Source organism: Ailuropoda melanoleuca, chromosome 9 (genome assembly GCF_002007445.2).
Source record: "Ailuropoda melanoleuca isolate Jingjing chromosome 9, ASM200744v2, whole genome shotgun sequence".
NCBI lineage: Eukaryota > Metazoa > Chordata > Mammalia > Carnivora > Ursidae > Ailuropoda > Ailuropoda melanoleuca.
In genome coordinates this window covers 2,223,531-2,242,818 of record NC_048226.1, presented here as the reverse complement: position 1 = coordinate 2,242,818, position 19,288 = coordinate 2,223,531, and the positions used below count along the sequence as shown (strand labels likewise).

The 19,288-nt window shown below is 57.0% G+C and overlaps 2 protein-coding genes across 6 annotated transcripts in view; one reads left to right on the top strand and one right to left on the bottom strand.

Annotated features, from left to right (window-relative positions):
- STARD5 (StAR related lipid transfer domain containing 5) overlaps positions 1-5,152 on the top strand; it is a 7,556-nt gene extending 2,404 nt beyond the window's left edge. Inside the window, exons 4-7 of one of the 2 annotated variants that reach the window (XM_034667799.1) lie at positions 2,805-2,922; positions 3,180-3,353; positions 3,516-3,609; positions 4,517-5,152. In XM_034667799.1, the coding sequence (XP_034523690.1) occupies positions 2,805-2,922; positions 3,180-3,353; positions 3,516-3,609; positions 4,517-4,664 (534 nt within the window). In that variant the 3' untranslated portion in view covers positions 4,665-5,152. The remainder of the gene's footprint in view (positions 1-2,804; positions 2,923-3,179; positions 3,354-3,515; positions 3,610-4,516) is intronic. The other variant, XM_034667800.1, reaches the window with a different exon arrangement.
- Positions 5,153-8,318: 3,166 nt separating this feature from the next.
- The window catches only part of IL16 (interleukin 16), a 71,265-nt gene continuing 60,295 nt past the window's right edge, over positions 8,319-19,288 (bottom strand). For 3 of the 4 annotated variants that reach the window (XM_034667798.1, XM_011224774.3, XM_011224775.3), the window contains 6 exons: positions 17,532-18,624; positions 15,858-16,026; positions 13,615-13,716; positions 10,796-11,054; positions 10,438-10,560; positions 8,319-8,793 (listed from right to left, as the gene is read on the bottom strand). In XM_034667798.1, the coding sequence (XP_034523689.1) occupies positions 8,600-8,793; positions 10,438-10,560; positions 10,796-11,054; positions 13,615-13,716; positions 15,858-16,026; positions 17,532-18,624 (1,940 nt within the window). In that variant the 3' untranslated portion in view covers positions 8,319-8,599. Of the gene's footprint in view, positions 8,794-10,437; positions 10,561-10,795; positions 11,055-13,614; positions 13,717-15,857; positions 16,027-17,531; positions 18,625-19,038; positions 19,217-19,288 lie in introns of those variants that run through there. The other variant, XM_019799506.2, reaches the window with a different exon arrangement.

Sequence of the window (19,288 nt, the reverse complement as noted above, 5' to 3'; positions counted from 1 at the left end):
GGAGGCATCCAAAAGGACTTCATAGGCTAAAGAAGATCCTGGGATCCTGGAGGCCTGGCTCTTACCCAGCTAAGGTGGTTTTTCCCTCCAGCAAAGCAGGAAGAGTGAGGCAGTTGGAAGTTTCCTGGAGGGATGTCACACATACCCACCCAGGAGTGGGGGTGGGGCGAGGTTGCGGGTCCTCAGCATGGGCTTTGTCCTCAGCCAACCTTCTGCTCCCTCATCAATATTACAGGGTCTCTGTCTTCTGAGCACACATGCCTGTTTCCCTGCCTGGGGCCGCAGGGGACCCTCAGTCCTTGGCCCAGGGCTGAGCCACTGTGGGCCCAAAGCCGCCCCCACGCCTTCCCCCCTCCCCCCCCACCGGTACCCCTCCTGACCCTGTCAGTCCTGTCCTGCAAGTTTTCAGTGTTTTACGTGCCTATCTCTGAGAAATCCTGTGTCATCCCCACACATCCACTTGACACCTCACATTTAAACGTCTGAGTCTGAAATTTTCATCATAAATGGCAGAACATGGCATTTTAAACATGTGATAAATCAGACAGTTTTGAGCAAAACGATGCCCTCATTCTTCTAGCTGTAGCTACATGACCTGATATTACTTACTATCATTTATTTTAAAAATACATTGATGTGATGTGGGCCAGGAGCAAACGGTGAAGAAAGAATTCTTGAGACATGTTAGGTGCAAGAAAGGTGCTTTCATGAAAGCACAGAGGCAGGGCCGTTGGGCAGAGAGAGCTGTCTGCACTGGGAGAGTGAGGAGCTATTGATGATACAGTTTTAAGTTGGGCAGGAGGTAGAAATAAAGGAAGTTTCCAAAAGGAAATCTGCCAGGATCCCGGAGGCCTGGCTGGGATCAGGTGAAGGTCTCTTCCCTCTATCTAGCAAGGCCTTAACAGGAAGGCAGTCCTGAGTTCCTGGACAATGTCTGGCTCGGCCTGACTCAAGTATTTGTCATTCCTCTGCAAGTTATAAGGAAATTTAATTTTATCTGCTTTCTTTTGCCTTTGTTCTCCTCATCATACATGAACCCATTCTCCTGAGTCAAAAATTTTACATTATTTTTTTTCTTGAACTTATTTTTCCATTGTATGTAGGCTACTGAATTTTATCCTAATTTATTTATTCTTCAAAGACATCATTCTTCATCATAAATATTTATATAAGTTACGTGTATATCTCTCCTGTGACCTAAGACTGCGTGTGAAAAATTTGGATTGAGATATGATTATAATTTATTAAGACAGTATGATTATATTACAAATGTGGATGAAGGACTCTTATACGTAAAAAGTCATTTATTTTACATCTCTCAATGAGAGGAGGTCTTTCTCAAGTTAATTCATGGCCCCCTGAAAAGATAGGACGTACTGCTAGAAAGAGGGGTGCAAGGTGACTCTGGAACTCGGGGCTGTAGGTTCGAGCCCCATGTCGTTCGATGTAGAGATGACTTAGAAATGACATCCTTAAAGGGAAAAAAAAGGCTGAAAGATAGAGCCTTCAGTGGACAGTAATTGAAAAGAGGAAGACACATTTTGAACTTTACATCGGAATCCGGGGATGTACTGTATGGTGACTAGCATAATATAATAAAAAATCATTTAAAAAAAAAAAAACCTGGGCAAAAAATTCAAAAAGAAAAGAGGAAGACACAGGTTTCGGGTGAGCTCAGGTTCTGGAGAAGGGGAGACGCAGCTGACCTGCGGTGCCTCCTTGCCCTTCAGGGAAGCGGCGAGAATGCAGAGAAGGAGCCCTCCCTTGCAGACTGGTGTTTATCAGCATGATTTTGAGAAAGCCCAAATACTCGAATTCTGAGTTGGATAGTTAGATGACAGGTGGACACCAGGGTGGCTGAGACACAGAGCTGCGGCCGAGTTTGTGGATTTATCGCACGTTGCCGCCCTCGGCATTTCTTACCAATACTGTAAGTGCTCCTTCAGGAATGATGTGTCCTGCAGCAGGAATCCGGACGAGAAGCCATCAGTTAGTAATATATATATCACTTCTGCCATTCCTGCTACAAAATAGGAGAATTCAGAAGTGTCGAAACTGCCTTGTTTCTAACAGTAAGCTTTGGCCTTTAAAAAGAGGAAGAGGGGAGAACGTGGGATTCTAACTCCAGTGCGCCATGCCTGGCTCAGCTGTTGGTATCACCTTCCTGACGTGTCCTTTTGGTGCCCTGGGAGACTTGGCACCCAGGGACCGCGCCTGCTAGGAAGATTCCGGATGGGGAGGGCGTGCTGTGCATTGGTACCAAGTGGGAAGGGAGAGCCTGCGTGAAGGTGAGCCTGTTCCCAGGCTGGGGTCTTAGGAAGAACACGGGGAGGCTGAGCCATCTGGAATGGATTCCCAGTGCCCCCAGGATTGCATGCCCACCCGAAGACTCAGACCCTGAGGGCAGAGGTGTCTTGGCCGAGACACTCTGAGCCCCAGTCTGAAAACCGAGTCCCTCAAAGTGCAGTCCCTCCTTGCCTGCCCGGCACCCCAGGGAACTCCATCCCATCCTGCACCTGACCTGTTCTGCACTGGGAACCTGAGAGGGCGGGGACGAGGGGAACGGTGGGAGAAGGCGTGGTGGGTTTGGGGCGACCTTGCCTTCAAGGTGGGAGAGTGGACTGGTGGGGTGCTCTGAGATTGGGGGAGGACCAAGGGGTGTTCCGGCCAGGGCCAGGGCTGGGGGGGCCAGAAGGCTGCCCGGGCACAGCGGGAAGGAGGTGCTTGCTCTGAGGGCCGGACCCTGGGTTGGGGCAGGGGCAGGGAGACCTTGGGCGGCCGCTGGACTCCTCCGTGCTTGACAGATGCTGTGCGTGAGCAGGACCGCCAGCCCCCCGGCCGCCATGAAGCTCATCTCCCCCAGAGACTTTGTGGACTTGGTGCTCGTCAAGAAGTACGAGGACGGGAGCCTCAGTTCCAATGGTGAGTGACAGCCAGGCGGCCACCAGGGCACTCACGCCCTGGGTCCCTTGTTCTGCGTGCACCTCGCCTCACCAGGTGCAGGGATCGTGTGCCGTGAGGGGCCAAGGGGAGAGAGTGCACAGGCCAGTCCTTGGACGTTCACGCCACAGATGTGGCCAGCACTGTTTATCATTCCCGCGGAGGCTCATGGTCTACCCTGTTGATGTGCGGGGTGGTGGCACTGTCCCCTCCCTCCCACCACTGCGCATGTGCCCCAGCCTCCCAAAAGCTGCAGCCCCTGCCATTCCTCCGCATCTTCACGTGGGGACAGATGGTGGATTGGAGGGGGTGCCTCCCTCCTGCCCCCAACCGTGGAGCACCGTGGAACGTTCTCCCTGAGATGCCGGCAGACTTGGGAAGCCGTGAACGTGTCTGTCCGCACGTGTGCAAGTGTGGGTTTGTATGTGTGCGTATGTGAGTGTCAGGGACAGTGGGGTGGGGGGCTCAGGAGCAGGTCCCGGGGCACCCATGCTGACTCCCCAGACTTCACATGGGGGCGTCTGCGTGCACTAGGGCTGAGGTCGTAGCTCACTGCCCGTTCTGCTGTCTTCCAGCTGTCCACGTGGAGCACCCGTTGTGTCCCCCGGAGCCAGGTTTCGTGCGAGGGTTTAACCACCCCTGCGGTTGCTTCTGTGAGCCTCTGCCAGGGTGAGGACGATCTCCTGGAGCGAGCGACGTGCCCAGACCTACGCGTAGCTTAATTGTGGACCGTCTGTTCACTGGGCGCATTAATTACAATTGGCAGGAATAAAGCTGCCTACGGCCCGTGGGCTTGGGCATTACGGAGCCTGTTCTCTACGTGTCAGGGACACAGTGTGCCCACGCACTAGGCACAGCGGGAGGAATTGTGGGAGGCCTAGTTCTTACTGTTTTCAATGTGGGGCTCCCCCTCCGGCCCCATAAGGTGGGCTGGGCAAGTGTCATCATCCCATTTGGCAGATGAGAGAACGGGCTCAGGGAGGTCACGGGATCTCTCCCGGGTCAGAGGCTGGCAGTGCAGGGCCGGAGGGCCAGGTCTTTGCTCCTGTGCTCTTTGACCTCTGTCCGCCAGCCCAGAGCGGCTGAGAGTGGCTGTCCCCACCCTATGTCCCACCCGGGTCTCGTCTCCCCTTCACGAGGAATGGGCTGGAGATGCCCAAGGCTAAGCTGTAAGTCAGCCGCAGAGCTGAGCTCAGGGAGGGTTCTGTCCCATTTTCCCAGTTCTCATTCCCATGTTTGAGAACGTGGGCGTCCCAGTCCCAGTGCTGATACTCAGTACAGAGTAGAGGAACCACAGCCTGGAGTGGTACATGCTGGCTGGCATTGCTTATCTGCCCGCCCCGTCCCTCTCCAGGCCTCAGTTGCCCTGTCTGCAACTGTGCGGAGGCCGGGGTTGTAAAGGGTCGAAGCCCTCGGCCGCCGTGATGGGCGGGTGCCGTGCAGGGTGGGGTTCCCGATGACAAATCTCAGCGTCACAGCCTTGTCTCCCAGGGCGAGTGCTCCTCGGCGGCCCCGGTGCCCCGCTCCAGGTGCCCCGCTCCAGGTGCGTGACGCGGCTCTGCTCCTGTTTCCCCAGGGAGCCCGACAAGACCAACCTGGTCACGTTCTTCCAGACCGACCTCAGCGGCTACCTCCCTCGGAGCGTGGTGGACTCCTTCTTCCCCCGCAGCATGGCTGGCTTCTATGCCAACCTGGAGAAAGCCGTGAAGACCTTGTGTGACTGACGTTCTCACCTCCTGGCCGAGGACTCCTGTGACTCATCACAGAGCTCCCGGGGTACTGGGAGCTCGAGGGCCAGTTTTCACCCTTTGGGACCCTCCTGGGGACAGCTCATCTCCGAGAAGCCGGCCAGAATGGCCCCTGCCGCCCCACTCCTCCTCCTCCCCCTTGGGGCTGGCTTGGGGGAGCCTCTCCTGTGCCCTGTCTGCTGGTTGCCCGCACCCCTCCAGCCAGCAGACCCCAGGGGATGCGGTCTGCCCAAAGCCTGTCTGTGCCAGTCACCGCCAGAGACAGCATGCCCCCGTCAGCGAGATTCCCCATTGACACGGAAAGCCCCGCTCTGCTGCCTCGTTGGTACCCAGTGCCCTCCCACCTGGGAACACTGCACCAGACGTTCCCCCTTAAAAAGATAACGGCTTGGAAAATAGTGTTTTCACAAATGAGATAAGCATTGAGGAAAAATACATTCACTATTTCTTTTTGTTGTATCTTCTATTCGAATCGGTCATTTCCACTCTTTTCTGTTGAGTTAACGCCTGTGTCCCCAGGAAACCCAGGGAGTTTGCTTGTGCCCCAAGCCGACTCCGCAGCCTCGGGGCCGGCACGCTCTGGGCTGATGGTGAGTAGGGCAAGCCCCTCCCGCCTCCGAGGAGGGCCTTCTCCCCCTCAGCGTTTGCCCTCTCCTACCCTCTGTCTAGAAGCCAGGGCTGGAGTCCTCCCTGGTTGGGCCGCACTGCTGTCAGGGTAAAGCATGGGAGGGCAGGTCCCCTCCAGAAGCGCTGGCTGGAGTCCCCGCTCTGGGCTCTGCTCTGAGACTGCGGGGCCCACACCAGCCTGGCCCACCGTGTGAGTCGTTGGAACTGGGGAGCGCGGCCTTGCCACTGGGAAGGGGGGGCCTTGGCTGCCACACAAGTTCCCTTCCCTGTCTCCAGTCAGGACCACACAGTCTGCTGGGGAGGAACACGCCCGTGTGTCCAACCGGAGTGTCCTCGTGTTACAGTGACTACTGTCAGCAGGAAATTTCCAGAGTCCTCCAAGTGGCAGACAGCCCCCTTGTGCATAGTAGCTCAGATCCCCACCTTTGAGTCCTGGGGTGTCTGTCTCTGGATGTGCTGAAGCAAGAGCCAGCTTTGAAACAGGAAAGCTTCGTGTCAAGGGTTAGAGAGCCCCCTTCTTACGGGTTGTAATGTGGCCACAGATCCCACAGTGGTGCTGTTGGGATCGTCCAGCTAACTTACCAAGAAGTCCTCGCCAGACTCCTGAATTTAGATTTTATTCTCTCGGTAAGTACGTAGCAGGTCCCTACTCTGCCGGGTGCCAGCTGAGGAGACCCCAGAAGCCACTCATGCCTCCCTGTCCAGCAGGGTGGAAAGCCAGCCCCCTGAGGACCTGGGTCACGGGGTCCACCGGGTGAAAGTGCGCTGGACTAGCAGTCAGAAGACATGCATCCGGGCCAGTGCCTGCCGCTCAGAATCTCTGTTCCTGAACAGCACCTGCCTCGGCCCGTGCTTTGACGTCCCGTGTTTATAGGACAATGAATAGCAAGCCCAACGTAGCCTGCCGTTCAAGAGCCCGTGCAGACGAAATGACGTGTGGACTGGTATGACACGGCTTGAAAGGAACCAGGGCTGCCTGGGAGAGGCCCTGGGGAGGGTTCCTGTCCGTGGGGTGGAAGTGGGTCCCTGACAGTGAGCTGTGATGCTTGCGGTGTTCGGGGTTGACGGGAAACGTCTTGCCGAGGCCCTGTTCTGTGCTTCCTGTGCTCTGGAGACGTTGGCGCGGGAGGGCCAGATCTCCCGTGTCAGTCCCGGCACCGGGAAGAACCAATGGGTGAGCTCTTGTGTTAAGACCTTGCTGGTTCCCGGACTGAAGACCCTCCCCCCACCCCCTGAGCATGGAGACTGGAAACTTGACCGGTGGTGGCGTCCTGAGTGGGGAGAGGCGGACCCTCCGAAGCAGGAGGAGGGACTGGGAGGGCTGCGGGCTCACCCTTAGCTGTGCCCTAGTCCTGAGACAAGCCTGCCCAGACCTGCAGGACAGCTTCTCTGTGTCCCTGGCCCGTGGCCAGCCCTGTGCTCCCGTGTGTCACCTGCTCCCAGTCCTGACGGAAGGCCACTCCACCTTCCCTGGGCTGGTCCACATGCCTGACCTGGCTGCTGGCCCAGTAGCTGCCCAATTGTCCCTGAGAGGTAGTGGGGCGTGGGTGTGCCTCCGAGTCTGCGTGGCCTCGTGGGCCAGCCCTGGGCAGGGTCCTATGGCGTGCGTAGGGAACTGAGTCACGCCTCCCAGTGCCGGATCACGGTGATCCGCAGTGTTTTTAAACCTGAAGAACCTGTCCGCACGGTGTCTCAGAGTCCTTGCCCGGCGTGGGGCGTGACAGGTTTCAGAAGGGGTATGCAAGGCAGCAGGCAGGACGCGGCTACTGTAAGCCACTGCTTCCCAGGGTGAGTGGATCAGTGAGCAGACGCCCTCTGCGGTGACGTCACATGCGGCGTTTGCGTGAAGAGGGGCCCCCGGTGGGTTTTCTAGGAGTTCACTGCCTGGAAATGGTCTTTGCTTCCTGTGGACCCTGGAGAAGCCGCCAGCTTCCACTGACACGGCCTCAGCGCTCCTGGCCTAGGGATAACTCACTTTCATGTTGACTCCAGTCTCCACCATAGTCACGGGGCTGGGGCAGGGCTGGGGCAGGGCTGGGGCAGGGCTGGGATGCTGCCTGGGGTCTGGTCAGGGAGCCCTGCTTGCTGTTGATAGACCTCTGTCCTGAGCGTGGCCATCGGGCATTAAGAGATGAGCGAACCAGACATCCGTTTGGTCGGGCACTGGCCTCTCCGTCTGTACCAGATCCCAGAAAAGAAGGGCTTAATTTCTGCCTCCTCATTCACCAGCATGAACAGGTCACCTGCCATCTCCTGGTCTTGGTGCCCTCACCAATACAATGGCACAAAACCACGCTCTGTAGAAACCACTGTGATCAGTAAAGACCGTGTCCCCTGAACGCCAGCCCAGCGCGTGGCGCGTGGCGGGGAAATGGTGGCCATTTCTAGTTTACCCTCTTGTACTCGTGCTGCTCTGTGCTGTTGCTCTGTGCTCACACCTGAGTCTCACCTGACTCCTCTTCGCCTCCCTGCCCCACCACCCGGTACCACCCTTGCCTAGGATCCTCTCCAACTCAAACAAAACCAGTTTTGCAAGTGTTCTGTGTGGTGGATTGTGTTTCCCCAAAACAGCCCAGCAGCATCTCCCCTCCCCTGCACCTGGGCAGGCTCCGCCTGATAGCGCCCAGCAGAAGATGCCGCGGGGCCCTGAGGCAGGGTCATAAGTAGGACACACTTTCTATCTGGTTCTCCCCCTTGCACACAGCCCCCATGTGGTGAGGAAGCCCAGGCCCTAGGGCGAGGCCCCCTGTGAGTGTCCGGACTGGCCGCCCCAGCTCACTTCCCAGCCAACAGCCAGCATCAGCTGCCGGGGCGTGAGAGACTGACCCTCGGGTGCTTGCAGCCCCCAGCCTTCGAGGTGCTCGGGCGGATGCCCAGGAAAGCAGCATGGCCTGTCCCTCCGAGCCCGCACACGTGGCAGATTCATGAGAAAAGCAAATGTTGTCTGGGTGTGAATCGTTACACTTTTAGAGGACTTGGAAAATCTGCAAAGCAGGGCATGGATCGCGTACCAAACTAGAACATACCCCTTTTATTTACAGCACCACAGTATTATCAGCACGCTCTATGTCCGTAGTCCGTAGTCTGTAGCACCCGGAGCGACGCTGCCCTTCCTTTCGGGACGACCGTCTTGCTATGCGGCATCCTGGAAGGTCTGGGCCAGGGCAGCGGCCCCAGGAAGCACATCTCTGCTTTCCCCACCCGGGCAGGGGTTAGCAGCGACCCTGAGAAATAGCGGTCGTGAGGAGCTGTGCGTCACTGGCTTTGGTCGGCCCCCAGACTGCCTACGGGTCTCCGGCAGCTGTGGTCCCCTTGGCCTGGAGGCTTTTCCTCCTGACGACGATCGTGACCGGTCCGTCAGGCAACGTCTTAATGATGTTCCAGGCTTCAAACCGTGTGAGGCCCTGCACGGCCGTGCCAGCCAAGTGTAAGATTTCGTCCCCTGGCTGGACTGTCTCGCTCGGCTCCGAGGCCGCCCCTGAGAGGAGGAGGAGGAAGATAACGGGTTGCACAGGTGACTGGGGAACAAGGAAGGTTACCCCCGACCCTCAGTCTCTGAGGAGCCAGGACAACTCGGGAAGGAACAGGGTGCCCATCCCTTAGGAGCTCGGCAGCGGGTCTGAAAGGAGGCTTCTCGTCAGATGGTGACCTCCAGGTGGGCGTGCCAGCCTCCAGCTCCGTGGCCCTTGGGAAAGGTGCAGCCTATGTGTCCCCAGAGAAGGGAGGTTCCAGGAAGCCTCGAGCCCAGAGCCGGGTGGAGGAGACTTCATGGATCATAGAGGCCTCTGGGGAACTGCTTCCCCTCTGAGCCCCCACATTCACCAGCTCCACACCCCCCGTCCACGTGCGGTCTCTCCCCTTCGAATGAGCTCGCCAGGCACTGGGCGGTGTGGGAAGGGGGCTGGTGAGCGTTCACAGTGCCTGACTCTGCACGGCCTGGAGAAGACCCCCGCATCCGTGTGAAGAGGACGTAATCGTGTATGGCCCCCACTCTTTCAAAGCTGCTTACGGAAAGAGTGTTACTTTGTTTATATTGAAAGAGGATTTCCCATCCGTTTGATACAATGATATTCAGAAATAGTGACTAACAGCTAATAGTAATGAGAATACAAAATTGCTGAAGTATATCGGGCCTTTGTGCCTGTCAGGTGTCTTGCTAACACTACGTGTGTGGCAATCGTCCCATTGCACCTGCCAGGAGCCCGAGGACATGGGTAACCAGCCGAGCTTCAGAGCTGCTAGTCCCCCTTTGAAAGTCAAAAACGTCTTTCCCAGAGTTGGAGTAAACATGGATTCCTGGGGACCCCCCCCAGTGAGCCTCCGTGCACCCCGGGTCCAGACACACCCCACACCTCTGTGTGGACCAGGAGCCTCTGGCCCTGGAGACAGTGGTCGCTCAGCAAGTTACAGGCTGAGCTGGGGCCGGAACCCGGGTCCCTTGACTCCTGCCTGGTGCTCTCTGCCCACAGCTCCCCGCTCTGTGGGGCTGGGGCTCCAGCTTAAGGAGCAGTGAGGACAGAGATGGTTCTCCGTGGGAGCTGCAGGCCGTTCACGATGTTCACGGGAAGGCCTGAGTGACCCCCACTTTATGCCGGCTTGCACCTCAACCCATGCTGAACAAAATGTCAACGTTTTGCATAAAACCAGGAGCTGACGGGTCCAGGATGAGGGGGAGGCGAGTGAGGTCGAGTATGTACAAGTGGAAAGTCATACTCTGTCCTTACTTTAAACTTTGATATTTTGTTCACTATGGATTTTCTTTAATTAATTTTAATTTTTAGAAATAGTGCATTGAAATTGGCTACTGCGGATTTGGGGGACCCCCTTCAGTGCTGTGCCCCCAGCAGTGCCTCCCCCAGCCTCGCCCTGGTCCCGGCCCTGCCCAGCGGAACCAAGCCCAGGGCTCAGTCCCTTGCGAGGACCCAGCAAATGAGAAGGAGTAAGGGGATGTCTCGAGCTGAGGAGAAAAGGTAGAAAAAGCAGAATCGAGTCCCTAAGAGGCCTGCCTGTCTGCCTCCAGGAGGGCACGGGGCTGTGGGAAACCAACGTGGCCCAGAAGGTACCCAGAAGCCTTGTGGGGGCCTGGCCCCAACACACACAAAGACTCAGACGCACACCACACCTTTGAAAATCCTGTTCACGGTGAGCGGCTTGTCCCCAAGCAGGGAGCCCTTCCCGCCTTCCAGGCTGAAGCCCAGCCCCGCAGAGGTCTTCTCCAGTGTCACCGTGTGCACCGTGGCCTCCGCTGCAGGGTAAGCACAGGGACATTGTTAGGGACGCCCCCCTCTCCAGGGCATCACGCGAGCGGGGAAGGCCTCTGGTTGGACTTGCACCCGTGCCCGTGCACGTACAAACACAGACACACATCCCCAGCCCATGCCAGGCAGGCCACGCGCGACTGAGCAGCCCCAGCAGGACTGGCCCCATGTGGCCAAAGGCGATGTGACCCACAGGGCCTCGCCCAAGCTCGGGGCACTTACTGGAATCTACAGAAACGTCGCTGGCCACAGAGGCTGAGGCTGTGGAATCCGTGGAGGAGTTCAGGTCGGGCGTGGCTTCGAGAGCCGGCTTCCGGGTGACGATCACAGCTTGCCTGGGGTCCCGAGCTTGACGGAGGATGGCCAGGGCGTCGCTGTGCGTGGCCCCTTTGAGGGACTTGCCGTTGATGGACAGAACCTCATTGCCCTTCTGAATAGTTCCCTCCTGGGAGGCCAGCCCGTTGGGGAACACTCTGTGGACCTGAACAAAGCCAAGAAAGTCAAGACCCAGGAGTCACCCAGCATCAGACCCAGATTCTTGCAGGAGGCGGGTCCCGGCCAGTGAGTCGGACCTAGCCACCCGGAGCAGAGATTGCCAGCCACGATGATCAGACTGGTCCTCAGAGCCCTTCCGAACACAAGGCCCTAGCCGATCACCACAACCCTAGGCAAAAATCCCACTCAGATCTTTCGCCTTCTGTTCTGCAACAGCGTTTCCCAGAGTGTTTTTTCTGAAGCACAGATTCTGTGCCATGTTAATAGGCGTTGTTTAAAGAGGGTCTCTAAGGTCTAAGGCAGTTAAGAATGCTGGATAAAACAAAAGTTCTGAAAACATCTACAGCCTGTTGAAAAGGTACTGGAGGCTCTATGAAGCAAACTTGCACGATACTTCTGGAAGAACAGGCAGCACGATGCAGCGATCCCCCAAAGTGTCTCAGCGAACAATCCTTTTTTCCATGCGGAAATTCTCAGGCCCTTATCTTCCGCAGGATGCTTGCTTGAGAAACACTCTCCTAGGAAGTCTGGGCATTTTAAAGCTCCTCCCCCCAGAAATTCTGATCCAATTAAAAGAGGTCACCCCACCTGGTCCCCTTTCAGCAAAATATGTGGGATTTTAAAAAATCTCATGTCTTTGCCTCTGCCTCTTTCATGAGGTCGATTTTAACGTGCATAATTAAGAGGACTGCATGACAGTGTGCACGGGCTGTCACTGAGACATGATACCTCGTCATGGAAACCAGGCTCTCTGTTTCTCTGAGTTGTTGTGGTGTCCGAAAAATTCTGGGATGCGATCAGAGGCGGCGAGGATAGCCCGGCTCCATGAGACCCAAGTATGAAACAGAGGCTCTGCTGGCATCTCAGTCCCTCCGCTGTAGTCCCTCCATGTCCAGCCCCCTCCGAGTCACGGGGAAGGTGATTTAGAGAAGCCAGTGAGTGCCCAGCATGGCCCTCAGTCATGGACGGTGCTCAGCATTCGCTCTTTTGGAATGACTCGGGAAAGGGGCAGAAGCGTTCACGCACGGAGGGAGGAAGTCAGGTCCGAACGCCTGGCCGGTGAGCATTGTTTGGTGTTTGAGGGCTGGCCGAACGGGGTGCAGAGGTCACTGCTCAGGGCGGACCCAAAGATCCCGAGTATCATTCTCACAGGCAGCTCTCCCTGCTCCCCAGATGGAAAGTCAACTGCACAGTCCTCGGAGCCCGCTGCTGCGTGCTTAGGACAGAAATAGGTCCTGGGTGGTTTTATGTGCTTTTTTTGTTTTGTGGTAGAGAGCCTGCTTGCAAAGAAGGAAGTCAGTGCTCACACACGGGTGGCTCTGAACAGACCAACAGGAACGGGCCAAGTCACCTGGTGGGGGGTGTGTGTTTAACGCTGGCCCACAATGAGCTGCAGGGTTTGCGCTCCGCTGGGCGAGGGAATGTGCGTGAGCCCGCGGAATACACTGAGACAACACGGCCATCGATGAGGACAGTGCACCCCGCTGTGGGGACACGAAGCAGCCACATCACAGCTCAGCCCTTGAGGATGGGACGGCCAGAAACCATCTGGGTCAGAGAGACGGGGTGGGCAGACAGGTGGGCTGCTGCCCGTGCAGATCGGACCGCGCAGGCCAGAATAACGGGGTGCACAGAAGAGGTGCAGGTCCCCCCCCAAGCTCCAGCTCATCCCCAGACAACAGGGCTGGACCGCATGATCCCAGGCCTCGGGCTGCAGCCTGCCTTGTGCTCTGTGACCACACACAGGAACCGCTTCTTTTCCTTTCCATGGCCCTAGGGCCCCAGCCAGCCGTCAGCAGCCTGTCCCGTGTCCAAGCCAATACCCCCACTCTCCGGTGGGCAAAACCAGGAAAGCAGCCTCCTTTGCAGAGCCTGCCTTCCCCAGGTGTCTTTCTATCCAGGTGAGGCCCCTTGCATCCGGGTGTGCTGTGCTTGGTTATCAGGCCCAGGTCTGCAGTCCCAGCTGCGCAGCCTTCCGCGAAGGTCCTGGGATCATAAACCACTCCTGTCTAAATGTTTAGTCGTGAACGGGTTACTGGTCTCTTCGTCCAAAACAAGAGACATTGAAGAATATTTGCTTTGAGTTTTCGTTGCTGTTGCTGACTTGAAATTCACGTAACATACAGTGAGCCACTTTAAAGTGTACCGTTCAGTGACATTCATGGGTTCGAGTGTTTTAGAATGTCCTCTGAACCTCGAGAAATTCTGGTCCAGCAGTCCTGGTATGAGGCTGAGACATCTGTATTTTTTTTTAAGTTTCCACAAGTGAGTCAGACTTGTGACCTATTCAAGTTGTTTGGGGTCCACAGACGCCTTCCTTGTTCAATGAAGGATCACGATGAGGATAGACTATGGAGTCACACAGGTGACGTCACAAAGCTTCTTATAAAGGATGGGGTCCCGACAGCTCCCCTTTAAAACCGGGCCCAGTGGCCTGCTGCCGGCCACTCGTCTGATCCCCAGAGTGAGGCCCTTGCCGACAGGTGTTCCCTCTGCTGGGGCCACTGCCTCTGGCTCTCACGTTCCCCCAGCACATGGCCACTCACCGTGATCACTTTGTTTTCTAGATCCGCTCCTCCTGCCAGGCTGAACCCAAGGCCAGCTCCTTCCTCCTTGTGCAGGACAGTGACGTGGATGCTGTCTAATTGCTGTGGAAGGAAACACATATATTAAAAACGCGCACGGCACCAGCCCGAACAATTTAAGAACCAGAGTCAGGCTGATTCGCTCTCCAAGCCCAGCGTGGCCACCTGCCAAGTTCTATCCCTTCCTCAACCCTGTTCCATCATCCGGACAGAGAGCACCGTGCTTTCTGGAGTCGCAGGAAGTTTAGAAGAGAGAAGGCATGTGTGAAATAACAGTGCCGTCTTTCCCCGTCCTGGCCGCCCGGCCCACTCCCACACGGGTTCGGACAGGGCTGGGTGGCACGAAGTCAGCTGGAAACCCAGCATGTCGGTAACGCAGCTCTGCCGTTTCGGTGTGAGGCTGTGTGCGCCCCGAGGGCAGTACTGTTCTGCGAAGCTCACTGCTCCTGCTCTCTTCCTGCTCCCCCATGGGGCACCGCCGCCCATGAAGGAGCCCGGCCAAGTCCTGGCTGCAGCACCCACGGGCACCCGTGCCCACACGCGTGAGCACAGAAGCACACGCACGCACTGCTTCCCACGTGTGTTCACAGGGAGCCAGAACGGTCCCTCCGTCCTGTCTGAAGTCAGAGAAGCTCTTTCGGGTCTTGACCTGAGGCCTCAAGCTCAAATGCTTACGGTGGGGGGAGGGGGGGTGTAGGCGGATGACTTAAAGGAGCAAACTGGATAGACGTGAGACATTTAGGGGTGACGGGAACTGCAGAGAACCCGGGAGCCCATCTCCTCTGCAGAAGAGCCGCTACCCGAGCGCTCCCTGTCAACGAGGAGAGAAGCCAGACGACCAGGTATCAATTCAGGTTTTATCATCTTTAGAATACAATTATTCGGGGCGCCTGGGTGGCTCAGTCGTTAAGCGTCTGCCTTCGGCCCAGGGCGTGATCCCAGGGTCCTGGGATCGAGCCCCGCATCGGGGTCCCTGCTCCACTGGGAGCCTGCTTCTTCCTCTCCCACTCCCCCTGCTTGTGTTCCCTCTGTCGCTGGCTGTCTCTCTCTCTGTCAAATAAATAAATAAAATCTTTAAAAAAAAAAAAAAAGAATACAATAATTGTAACAGTCACCACGCAGACCAGATAAAATGCACCTGCGGGTCCGAGTGGCTCTCAGGCCACCAATTTGCACCTTGGTGCAAGGGAATAACTGACGTCAAAGAATTCCCTTGCTCTGGCACCACAAAAGCCCCTGGTATGCAGCTCTGTGACCCCTTTATTGGGAGTCCCCAAGACCCAGAGGGATGAGGGGACCGCTCCACCCCCCGCTACCCCGGCGTCAGCCCAAATCTCGCCACTTTGAGCCAAGTATCAGGTTACTTGCCCTAAAAGAGGCCCTTGCCCAGCAGAAAAGCAAATGGTCTCCCAGTGACACCCTAGACAAGACAGCTCTTTGCTTTTGACAAAGCGCTTTTGACCCTGTTACTCCATGTGAATGAAGCCCTAGGGGACGATGGTACCAGGGTCCGGGTGATGAGTGAGTCTCAGTCCAGGCTAAGCCACACCCTTGGCCTCGGGGAATTTCAGCTATGATGCCTCCTTAATGCTTTCACTCCAGTCTGGGTGATTCTGGTGCAAAAACCCTTGGCGATCCAGGACGACCCAGGAGGGCAAGCCCTGGAGCCGGTGCTCATCGGAGCTGAGCTGACCTCAGCTCTGCCTGGCCACTTCCCCTCCTCACGTCTCTGGGGTGTGCTCAGAAGCATATGGGAAGTGGGACTTTCACAATGACTTGAGTGAAATGGGGGAGTCCTTGCAAGCCCTGGGATCAATCACTTCTCCCTGTGCAGGGGAAGTCTCGGGGTGGGGGCGAGCCGGTAACCCAGGCTGCTTACAACAGCACGCTCCCATGAAGCCAGCACCTCCCTGGACACGCACGCCCGGCAGCAGCCCATGGGATGGGGACGTGGCACAGAGCTCGGACAAAGAAAACTCTAGAGCCCCACCTTTCCTTTGTATAAAATGGCTGAAAAGACGCAATAAGCCAATGATTAAAAGTACTTTATAAGCTACAAAGCATCCCTCGAGTGGCGGGTCTTGCTGTGGTCCAGTGAGGCAATGTCCCTCTCCCACGGGCACGACCCTGGGGCCGCTTCCGCACCCCTCGGCCACGGCTCAGAGTATGGCCTTGGTCACTAAGTGCGTACAGGGGACGCCTACCTTTAACGTCGGTTCATCTAGAACCTTCACTTCCTCGACAAGCTTCTTTAATTCCTCGGAGCTCAGCAGGGAGATGACCGATTGGCCAGACTGAGGGGAGCAGTGGTCCCAGCTCTCCGCTTCCGTGGGCTCACTGAGTCCCTCCGTGTACTCTCTCAGCTCTGACAGGCTTTCATAGAGAAACAGCACATAGTACGAATCAGAATATTAACAGGAGCTCACGGTCATTGTGAAATCACTCTGTTCCAGGCCCGGGGCTAGGCCCCGGCGTGCGTTCTGTAATTTGATGTAATAAATCAGAGTGGAAACCAGTGTCCCTCCACCAAAGCCATCAGGACACTGGGGCTTACAGAGGGTGAACGCCTTGCCTGTGCTCACCCGGCCGTGGAATGCCCAGACCCGGGATTCACGATCACAGATCATGGTGTGTCAGTCTCCGGGTTGGGTTTCCGAATGTCAGCACCTCGCCCCAGAGTGCAGCAGGTGCTCGGGACAACTGCACCAACACTGCAGTGGGATCACAGCCATGGCACCTCGCACACGCTCACCCCTGCACTCCTTCACGGCTGCCGTCAGCACCTGTGTATCCCCCCATTATTAGCACCTAAATAGCCACAAATAGGGCCCATGCAGGCAGCAACTGGTCTTCCTTTTTCTTTGGAACTTATTTTGATATTTGTAGCCAGCTTTTTTCAGCTACACCTCATATTTTGCAGGAAACTGTGGTTTTAGTGAGAAGATATTTTTCCTCCCTCTGATCGGCAGACCTTTACCGCCAGCAGGTGAAGAGAACTGCGTTCTAAAGGGGAGCCTCACAGTTCCGGCCAGAGAACAGCTTCTCAGCCAGGAAGAGCCAGCTCCGGGGAAACCTTAGCATTACAGGGCATCTCTACGTCTGACCGGTTCCCGGGGCTCCCCATGGGTCGGTCTGGCTCCCGAGACCCTGCCCGAGACGAGTGTCCAGGCTCGCTCCTGTTCCTTCCCAGGCTGTCTGCGGGGGCTGGAACGTGAAACATCAGGGTCAATGGGTCTCAAACATTTCTCAGCAGTCAAAGAATAAGAAATAAAGCTGGTAAATGCAGAGCTGTTCTCATTCAAGGCAGGACCTCACCCTACAGTGGGAGCCCCGGGGAACAGTGGGGAGCCCCCCCCCCGTTTTTTGGAGCAGGTCCTGCCCACTTCCTAATCTCAACTGAAGGGCAAACCGTGAGAGTGAGGAACCTGTTTATGGTCAGGGAGTCAGCGCCGGAGCGGAGACTGCATCCCAGACATCCTAACGCCCAGTCCTGGGGCCACAACCCATGTGCAGAGTGCGTGGGGTGAGGGGGGAGCAGGTCATCCTCTCCTGGCTTCAGTCTGGCCTTCCTGAGCAGGAGCGGGACACGTCGATGTGCATTCGCTTTCCAAACCTTCATGGACAACTCACCAGGGACCACCAGCACCTCCCCTTCCCACCCCTCCCAGACCAGGTGTTGTGAACCCCCCCCTTCCTATGGAGAGTGTAACACACTCGCACACGCACACGCACACGCACACGCCCACACCCGGGGCAGAACAGGCAGAACAATCCCTTAGGGTACCCGAGACGTTGTTTTAAAGCTACGCACGGTTATGAAAGAAAGACTAGAAAGAACAGGAGGACAGGAAGCTGAAGGACAGGCTGGGCACACTCACTTGAGCGAGAAGCCCGTGTCCGAGGCAGGAGTTTCTGCAGAGCTGTTCGCAGCCGGGGCGTCACCGGCCCCCGACGTGGGCGAACCCCCTCCCTTGGGGCTGCAGGGAGTCTGGCCCCAGGACATGGAAGACGGAAGGCACAGCAGGGACTTCATGACCGCCGACGACACCTGACTGCTGATGGAGTAGAGCTGACTGGTCTTCTCGTCCAGCGGCCTCACCTCCCAGGACTGGGTCCTGGACAGGGGGAAGCTCCGTGCACGCTGGCTCGGCATCTTGACAATGGGGCCTTGGGGCTCCTCAGTCTGTGTGGACAGCAGCCTCGAGAGAGGGTCGGTGTCAGGGAGGGGGGCTTTCTCACTGGACTGCCGTCCTGGCAGAGGGGACCCCGACACGCCTGGCTCACTGGTCTTGGAGGAAATGGGGGAGCCCTGCGGCAGCCGCTCCTGCTTTGGGGACTGCGGTTCGACGGTGGAGGGAGCCCCTCGCCCAGAGGGGCCGGGAACCCGTCCTCCCTCTTGTTCCCCGGGAGGTGGTGCTGCTTCCCCCAAGGAGGCCTGGAGGCTCAGTCTCTGGGCTCCTCTGTGGGGCAGCTGAGAGGAGCCAAAGGTTTCAAAGGAGCTGATCCTCTGTCTGATGGAGGAGGAGAAGGTCCGAGTGGAGGGCCCCGGGCGCTCCCGGGGCGCTGCTGCTGGCTGCGCGGGGGAGGCGGGGTCCGGCAGCCGCCTCGGCTCCGGGGCACGCGTCCTCAAACTTTTCAAGCTTTGGCGAAACCAGGTTGGCTTGGGGGCCACGGGGGGACCCTTCTTCACGGTGCCACTGTCCGCTGACTTGTAAGCTTTGGGAGGACCGCCGGTGGCATCCAGCTTGGGCGGTGTCCCATCTGGGTGACCCCGCACCCCGTCTTCTTCACCCAGACCGACGCTGGGCGGCAGAGGCATGTGGCCATGGTTCTCACTCATGATGGGGCTAAACAGGTTTTTGATGCAGTCAGAAATTCTAACCCAGGGGTCTTCGGCTGTGGTGTCAAGGCTATAGTCCATCCGAGCCTGCCTCTTAAGGACTGGGTGTTTGACTGGGGATGTCTGAGACCCTGGGGAGCAGAAACAAGGCCAAAGCCGAGCATTACGCCTTCATCCTAGTTTCAGGGCTAAATACCAAGGAGCGTTCTGGGGGAGGAGACCAACCCATGTGCTGAGCCCCGGTTGGGGGAGCAACTACCCCCCCCCTGCCCCAGTGCCATTCCCTGACTGCAATGCCAGCAAGGAGCACAGCAGAACCAGAGTTAGCTTCTCCACATTTTAGAGCTGGAAGGGTCTGCAGAGAATTTGGGCCAATCTCTGGCATTTCACAACTGAGAAATCCAGCATTCACACGGGTAAGGGATCACCTGTTGGCACAGCCAGGGTAAGACCCACGTCTCCTGACTCTTAGCGTCCTTTCCGCTGCACTAAAGCCACATGCCCATAAGTCATTGCCAATTTAAAAGCCAAAGCCATTTTCTTACCTTCTAAAACTTTAAGCCGAAGGTCCCAGATTGGTGGCCATATTTGCTTTGGACCCCCCATCTCATTAAGTGGCACTGTGAATGTGCATGCCTTCAGATGGATGCGCCCCAGCTCACCTCGGTTCTTATCCCCCCCTCGCTGTTCAGCACCTTACATATCTGTGCATCTCCTCTGGAAAAGTGGGGAGACTCTCTCACCCAGGGACAGAGGAAGGCCGGCCCCTGAGCCCCACTCAACACAGACGTCAAG